We start from the raw sequence: 9,028 nt of genomic DNA, 5'->3' as shown, positions 1-9,028 counted from the left end.
ACGCAAATAACGAAAGCGACAAAGATAAAATAGAGTAATCAAAGTACAGAAAGTAATAGAAAAATAATAACAGAAGTCAGAGCATAAGAAATTATAGTGCGCTAATGCGCCTACTAATACGAAAGAATAACGAGACTATGTACTAGCCTTCTAACCTAATATGGGTCCTCCACACTCTCTTATCTAAGGTCATTTCCTCGGTAAGCTGCAACTGCGCCATGTCCTGTCTAATCACATCTCCCCAATATTTCTTCGGCCTACCCCTACCTCTTCTGAAACCATCCATGGCCAACCTCTCACACCTCCGCACTAGGACATCAGTGTCTCTCCTCTTCACATGCCCAAACCATTTCCCGCATCAGTCGCATTTAAGAAAAGAAACTTTTAGTGAAAAGCAACAATCCACTATAAGATGCAAAACTAGCTGCTGCTAGATGATATTTACATCGGTCCTCTTCACAATCAAAACACAACAGCCACAAAGGCAGGCAGCAAAATAAGAGATGATGAAAAACACTGTTCTCCGATGTAAACATCGCAGAACCTAATCAACACTTTTCTTCTTTCCTTGAAAGCCAATGTCTATGTTATGGCAAGAAGAGCATATCACCATTTATTAAAAAGCTCAATTAGCTTCAATAGGTAGAAGCCAACTTGGTTGGACATCAGGGTACTCAACGCAAGAAACTTTAACTAGCAGCAAGCTCACTTAGACTCCCCAAATCTATCATTAAAATTCACGAAATCAGAAGAAAAAGAAACAACTCTTCAGCGTTTCTTAGTAACTTGCATTGAAGAAACAGCTAACAATTCTCAGTTAGAGCTGGATAACTTGTTAGCCTTCATGTCCTGCAACTAAATAAGAAGAAAGTAGCTTCAATAACACTAAAGAAAAGCACAAGATATAACTGGGGCTCATGTTAAGCAAAGTTGTACAGTACTACAACACATCTTACAATCACTTGAGAAACATGTGCACAACACCCTAGAATGGTTTTATTGATTTCTAGCAGCACTTTTAATATTCTCCGACAACATATTACAAATTGACATAGTCATTCTACCTGTATTTAATGCTTCTTCTACAAGAGTATTAAAAGGTTAATAGAAATAGCTCAATACTTAAGTCAATGATCACATTTGCTAAAGCATCATACACACTATATCATTGATGATTGACGCCAAGGGTTTTCAAATGGTATAAGTTAACTAGTACTTATTTTAGACAAAGATCATATATTTGCTCAAGTTTCACACAACACCATTTACTCATTTATAATTTAGAACCATCATACCACGTAAATGCAGTCAGAATCCTTCGTGGACAAACTGAGCTAAATTTCTAAAACCCTTCGTGAAGTCATCCAAACCTAGGGAAAGAAAAGAAAGCAAATCACTGGAAACAAAAAGTTTGCTCTTCAGTTAGACCAGGTACCAGTTATTATGGGGTTGAGGCATAATATATATTGATTCTTCTTCGTCTTGGAGATCCTCTTAGGTGACAATAGAAATTTTATGCTTGATTATAGAAAAAAATATGGGAAAGCAGGAAATGAAGAGTCCTGGCAAAACTAATAAATCACCATTGTTCATTGCATATGATACTGCAAAGTCATGCTTACTATAAGAGATAGCAGACTTGCAGAATCGAGATGTTACAGCATAGTGGTAAAGCAAACAGTTCCTCAGTGGACAACTACTACTAGAAGGCCTGGAGTTAAGAACTTATCTTGAGGATTTAATACAGTATTGGGAGAGAGAATTTAAAAAATAAATACACAAATTACCTTCAGATGCACTTGCAATACTTTTTTTCCCTGAAGGAAAAGCAAGTAGCTCTGTAGCTGCTTTCCTATATGGAACTCTCACTGCAGTTGTATTTCTTGATACATTATCTTGTGGCTAATTTTCTTTCTGTTACTCATAAAATTATAGTGTGAGGAATCATCATAGTTGGAGAGAGGCAAAATACTAGAGGGATGGCAAGAAAAACAATGGAATCTGCGGCCTTTTCCTAGTAGATCATGGATAGACACGGCCTTAACGTACCTGCTCAAAGTGATACCACTGTCACTCATCATGTCAAGCCCTCCACAGCTTCATCACAAGGTTCAGAGCACCACAGCATGAGATTTGTCAGAGTCACGTACAATGTAGAAACATTCTGGCTATCCTCCTTTTGCAGCATAATTTCGAACTTGAGAAGGCCCAATTTCATAAGCGTATTTCATATACTGAGAAATTTTCAGAAGAAATAAGAAAACTTGCAAACGGCCATTTTCAAAATTTTCTCAGCAGTCCCAGAAGAAATTAGAAAATTACATGAGTATATGCTTTCATAAGAAGGTTGACAAATAGAAAGATTCATAGTGAGATCATTCATATCCAATGCAAAGTTTAGAAAGTATAGGTAACTTAACTAAAGGGGAACTATCCAAACCAGCACCTGCATGTAGAGATAATAAATCAGAGTGCGTACTCCAGCCAGCACCCAGACGGAAAGAACTCCTACTTCCGTTAATGAGAGGAAAAGATAAAGTACAGCAGATATTCAAAGAAGTAGCAATGCCACAAAAAAATGAAGGGGAACAATGTAAAAAGAATGAGTACGACTCCCTTCTTTATTCCTAGAAATCAGTACATTTATCAAATTTAAAAATCTCGTACACATTATTCTCGAGTTGTTCAAGAGGTAACTATAAATCTAAAACACATAGCTAGCTACCACTGTATTTGGTACAAAAAGGCTAACCCATGTACAAAACGGAGAAAAATTTAGTATTCTAAACCTAAAGAGAATTGGTTGATTGGCTATAAACCAACAAAAGATCTACCAAAGCATCTTCAGAGTTTTGACGGAATGCACATGCCAAAACCGTCAAATGTTATTACTTGCATTTTCATAATATTTGCACGGCTAAACCTCCTAGAGTGTACAAAGGAATCAATTTCTTGTCATCAGTTTGTCCACACTCTACTTCCTCCGCAGCGATCTACCACCTTTCTGCCCAATACCAGTCCCTTCAAGACCTGATGATAGAAATGATCGAGAATCTGGCCTCCACTTTAGCTCTTTGAGAACAGAAAATAAAGTTGCTAGTTCTGGTGTTATTTCACTATCCTTAATGTTGTAACATGAGACTACCTTAAGCCTTTCAATCTCTTTCCATGACTGAACTATCGAATCTAATCCTTCCGTCGTGAGCAACGAGCATCCTTCCAAAGAGAGAATTTTCAAGCTCCTAGAAAAGAAAAAAGTTTCCATTAATCTTGGAAGTGTCAGCACATTTATTATGTTATAGTTCTACTTATAGAGTTAATGGACGAGCTAGATCCAATCTTCTGTTTAAAAAAGAAATGTTCTACATCAAGTTAGCCCAAAAGCCAAACTTGACTGCAGTTAGTTTTTTCCTTCAAAGAAAGCAGCCAAAATATTAATAAAGATACTATAGAAAGAAATGTTCGGTGTCAAACTGATTATAGAACACTTTGCCCATTTAATGATGATTATTTATCTACCTTCCCCAAAACCCACCAAGAGTCTATCAGAAGCAGCATCTCTACCTTGTCTTCTCAAAGTAGGGGTAAGGTTTGTGTACACTCAACCCTCCCCTTACCCCATTCATAGGATTACACTGGGTTTGTTGTTGTTGTTGTAATGTATCTCATCTCAACATTGATTAGTGACCTTTTCTCTGTTATTAACAACACAGAATTTTAATATACAAAGGACTATAGAAGTCTCTTCTGAAGCTTGGGTACAAATCCTTTTAAAGAATATGCACGTATCTTCTATGTTTGCAAACAGAGAAATTCTCGCTAAAAAGTTGATCATTCAATTGTGAAAGATGAAAATTTCCTTATCCATTCAGCAAATTTTCCATTTCTACATGCACTCATTAACAATACTATAATACATCAATTTTAAATTCATCAGGTAACCCATCTGTTAAAGTTAGAAACGTAGTACTGGCATATACAATACATAAACAGAATAAAAATGTGTTCATACCGACAAACACTTGCAGAAGCAAATATAGTGTTGTCTAATCCCCAACAGTCTCCAAAGACGAGCTCTCGGACAGTCCCACAAACCATAAACAATGCTCTCACACCTTGCTTATCCCGTAATTGACACTGTTGTAAATGTAGATCCTCGAGAGTAGAACAAGAACCCAAGTGCTCATCAGGGCCAGGACGTGAATCTAAAACCTTACAACACTGAAGCTTTAAAGTTTTCAAGTTGCTGCAATATGACAAAGCTGACAACCACCCACCATCCATCCTATGATCACAAAGTATCAATTCCTCTAGCATCTGACAGCACTGGCCAATTGCTTTGATCCCATCATAACTTCCCTCACATCCGATCAGCTCAAGCTTCAGTAAACGCGGACATCCTTGAGCCAAAATGGTCAACCCTATATCCGAAACCATGGAATTATATAATCCATCAATACAGCCAACCAATTTCAGTATCTGCAAATTCCTACAGCCAGACAACCCCTTCAATGCGAAGTCATCACAGAAATGCAATTCCAACTCCTGCAAAGTTTCACACTTTTCACCCAAATAACCCAGCCCCTCTACACTTGCATTCATCAATGCTATTCTTCTTAAATTAGCACAACCCTCAACTAAAACCTTAACCCCTCCATCAATTACCTCTTTTCCCAAAAACCCCTCTTTCCTAACAAACCCTCCATCGATAGAGCTCGAATCCAAATGCACTGAAATGAGCCTATGACTCATCACAATTCCCGAATTCCTCCGTGATTTTACAAAAGCTCGAACTAGGTCAATGTCAATTAAACCCGGAAACCTATAACTAAGCCTCCCAGATTCCAAAAATTCCCAATCGAACAGCTTAATAGACCTAACCAACTTCCCACTAAGCTTACACCAACGCTTACAAACCAATGAATTAGAAATATGTTGCTGTTCTGGAAGCTTCGAAAGCACACTCAAAAGCAACTTATCAGAAAGTAGGGTAGTATAATCCGGTGCTGAACTGAAACGGGTCGGCTCCGGGTCTTCTAGGGTTAGGGATTGGATATCAGATTCAGACTCAGAAGGTGGAGTAGTGGAATTAGAAACCGATTGAGCTCGCATTTGAAGCACCAATTGCTTCAACGCCTGAGTATCCTTGTTAAACCATATATCCGACAAGCTCGACCGCCGTTTCTTCGCCGTCGCCGACGATTTCACCTTAGGGTTAGGGTTTTCTTCAGGTGACGTAGGCATTTCTTGCACAGTCAATGTTACAAACCGGGTCCGGGTTAAAGTTACAAAGACGGGAATCTTTACCTCGATTTCCGCACCACTTCTCCAACATCGCCAAGCTTTTAGCTCACTTTCTCTCTACAACTTCACCATTATTAGGGTTATTGAACTCACGAATCTATATATATAGAAAGCTGTATGGAAAAATTCTTTACAAGTTGAAGAAAGGAATACAGTTCTCAGCAGATGAGATTTGTGGGGCGCACAATCTTTCTGTGTGTATAATTTTTTTGTTTTCTTGCACCGAGGTGGTTCAACCAATGAGATAGGGCCACGTACGGCATAGATGGCCGTGCCTTTGTTTAATTCGTAGGTGGCGAGGGGAGTACAAGTTGTTGTTCTGTATGCACAACACATGGACATTGATAGATTATTTATGAAGTGTAAATAATAGGAAAATTATTTTTGGAATCTTTTGCTAATGGACCCCTTTGTTTTCCTATTATTAGCAAAGTTCTTCCGTTAAAGAAGGAAAAAGTACAGTGAGTCCTATGAACTAAAAAGTGTAATGATCATGCTAATCATTTGGATAATTAAGTTTATTTTGCAGTTTTGCACCTAATGAAAGTTTACATTTACGTTGTTTAGCAAGTGTGTGTATAAACTTTAGCCTTAAAAGGTGAACTTTAAACTGGATTTCTTTAACTTAATTACTAATAAAACTTACATTTTGCACCAACAAAGATTACTTTATTGATGTGTAAACAAAATTCTTAACTTCTTTAGCTACTAATGCAAGTTGAAGTTGGACCACAGTCTTATTCTAGTTCTTACTACCACATTTATATATAACTTTATTTATGAATGTTAGGTTTGAATCACTTACTCACTTATCAAAAAAGGCCATAAATATAAATTTAGGCGTCGTTTGATTGGTGAGATAAAAAATAGCAATTTTGAGATGTTTTGAAAAATATATTTTTATGTGTTTGATTATGCATATTCATTAGTCTCGTGACCTATTTTATACTAAAATTGTGAAATTAGTTGTCTCGTATAAAAAGTGAGATATAACTATTTCCGAGAGATATCTCAACTCATTGATATCTTTGTCTATCTATCTCACCAATCAAAATAATTGGGCCTAGTTCGAGTCAAAGGTTGGAATTGTCCTATTTAACCTCTTAAGGGCCCAAGTCATCCGAGACCAACTATGAAATAAGAGCGCCTGGTTCCCATTTACTATTAAATTAGTAGCAACTGTGCAGAATAGCCACTTTAATTTCATAATTAAAAAAAATAGTTACTTAAAATTTTTACATGATTTTTTAGTTACAGGAGTTGTGAAATAGTTACTATTTGTAATTTTTATTTCATTAATCGAGGAAAATGCAAATATAACTGATTTGGGAACATCATATTTGATTAAAAAAAAAAAGAAGTAAAAGCACACATTTGTAAGAATGTCATGAACACATTTGGGCATCCTTTTTCCTACTATGACAATTCATTTACAATATGAAGAGATCCAAATGATGTTGGATGACTTAGTGGGCTCATATATGAGATCCGATTTTTGACACTTTTCACTTGATTTATTGATGGACTTGTTGATTTATTAATCATACCAAGCCAAGTAGTGATATATATTGTGTGGGCCTAGGCCTGCACAACATTAAAGCAGTCACTAGAGTATAAGACATAGAGTGGGCTCATATATGAGATTCAATTTTTGACCCTTTGCCTGACTTTTCTAAATTAATTGAGTTTTTCTTATCATAAAAGAAAATACTAAGTCTTCATATGGAAAATGTTTATTACTCTATAAATAAAGGTTAAATCCTTCTAACTTGGTAACATTCACAATATAGTTTTAGGGACTTTGAAAGTTCTGTGTACGGAGAGAAGCGGTGAGACACAAGTGTTACGTTATTACCTGTGTGGAGTTATTTCTCTCGATATTGTGTACTTTATTTTGCTAGCTTTTGCATGACACCTAATTATTTTGGTCCTACCACATACTCATCTTGACCAACCAATAACTAGACCCACTGTTGATTTTTCTCCATGATTTTCCTAAGCTCACGCGTTTTAGCTATCCCAATTACGATGTTTAAATGTTTGCAGCTCAGGGCTAAATACGTTCTATCACTGTGGTCTATAGTTTAATAACTAAATGACACAAAAATCTTAAGAGGGACGTAGTGCTATATAACTTGTAATACTGTTTATTTTTGTTAATTTTTAATACTTGAGAATGTTTAGATGTAACATCCTACTAATTAATGACCAGATTTTTCATGTTCTGTGTCATCTCTGGATTGTGTATCGCATTCTTTATACACTTGTTTTATTCATATCCATCTTTGTGGTTGTACTCGAATTAATGTACTATATTTTAATTAGCATTTGTTAGCTTCTTACCTTGCTAGCTAAAAAATCCACATTGAATTTTGTAGATTACATTGAGGCCTCATCCTTAGCATTGTGAAACACGGTTTCTCTGAAGTATTAGATAAAGAAGCTGCTACCTTATGAGGAATACTCTGTTGTTAGTGCCTTGGTGGGCTCGTTTATTACCAACTTTACTCGTAGCTTGGAGACGCATAAACGAAAAAACGTACGTGGGCTTTGGTGGCCATTAATACTCGGCATGATGTGGGTCATGAATCTTGGTGATGGGCATGTGGAACTTAGTTCGGGAAAGAGATTATTAAGTCTGGAGCTGAAAAGAAAAAAGAAAGCATTAAAAATAATTACTCCGGAGGATACACGCTAGGCTACTATTTAGAATGAAATATTTCATTTCACATGGCTGCAGATGTATAGGAGATCATGTCAAAATCTGCAAATTGTTAAAGCAATGGATCCATCAGAGTGTGTGCTTATAATTGGATTAATGACATTTACTGGCAAAATGAATGATTGGGTGCATTATATTATATTATATATATATTGTATAAATAAAATGGATTTTCCCATGATATATAGTGTGCCATGCATCCTCCACTTTTAACAAAAAATGTGGTCTGATTATGTTCCCCAACAAAGTTGTAAGGTGTGTTCACCAAGTGTTATTCTTGTTTTCTTTTGGCAATTGATGTAACATACATACTAGTAGGAGTATTATATTCTTGGGTAATCTGATTAATTAGCTTTCTCAAAGGCAAGTATTCATGTGGAAATAAAAGTGTCTTTAAAATTTGTTTCTATTTTAAGTAGAAGTCTGCACTTATACTTAGTGAAAGTTTGGCTATTTAACTTACTGTTGAAGTTTAGGGCTTGAATTGGGTAGGCATAGATTAGAGGGAGGTACAATAATTGGTGTTTGCTAATGTTAAAGACAGATAGGTAAAGTCAAAAGTAAATAAAAAATTGTAGAAACAAAGCTTACTCTCTAGAAGGTTCATTCGGATCAATTGGTCACACCATCATGGGTCATGGTAAGATAGTTGAGAATCCTTCATTAGTAATTATTAGGTCTCAGGTCCATAGGAATAGAAAAATATCTTGTTAGGTACAAATTCAATCGAATCTCAATGCAGATATTGTACACATAATGAAAAACAAAAAACAAACAAAGAAGTTCGCCTTTCAACCCGAATTATGAATATAATATGCATACATATTTGATAGATTTTAAACAAGTGCTCTTAGGATGACATCTAATCTGAACTGTATTACTCTAAAATTTGAATCTGCTTTTAACATGTGGATCATCAGTGCCTTCTCACCATTTAATTCAATCTTACGACTTGTTAAGTTCACTTTGTGAAATGATTTGTTAGTATTTAAAATCATTTCA

At 35.9% G+C, this 9,028-nt stretch overlaps 1 protein-coding gene across 2 annotated transcripts; it reads right to left on the bottom strand.

Annotated features, from left to right (window-relative positions):
• Positions 1 to 2,049: 2,049 nt before the first annotated feature.
• Positions 2,050 to 5,573, bottom strand: LOC129886717 (F-box protein At5g51380-like). 2 transcript variants are annotated; one of them, XM_055961530.1, is made up of 2 exons: positions 4,013 to 5,573; positions 2,050 to 2,234 (listed from the first exon to the last, which is right to left on the bottom strand). In XM_055961530.1, the coding sequence occupies exons 1-2, from the start codon at positions 5,242 to 5,244 to the stop codon at positions 2,228 to 2,230; spliced, it is 1,239 nt and encodes a 412-aa protein (XP_055817505.1). In that variant the 5' UTR covers positions 5,245 to 5,573; the 3' UTR covers positions 2,050 to 2,227. The 2 variants fall into 2 exon arrangements, with proteins under 2 accessions (XP_055817505.1, XP_055817504.1); XM_055961529.1 differs by lacking the exon at positions 2,050 to 2,234 and adding an exon at positions 2,595 to 3,242 and having other exon boundaries at positions 4,013 to 5,550.
• Between the last annotated feature and the right edge of the window lie 3,455 nt (positions 5,574 to 9,028).

Source organism: Solanum dulcamara, chromosome 4 (genome assembly GCF_947179165.1).
Source record: "Solanum dulcamara chromosome 4, daSolDulc1.2, whole genome shotgun sequence".
Lineage (NCBI taxonomy): Eukaryota > Viridiplantae > Streptophyta > Magnoliopsida > Solanales > Solanaceae > Solanum > Solanum dulcamara.
Note: the sequence above shows the minus strand (reverse complement) of the source record. Positions and strands in the feature narration are given on the sequence as shown.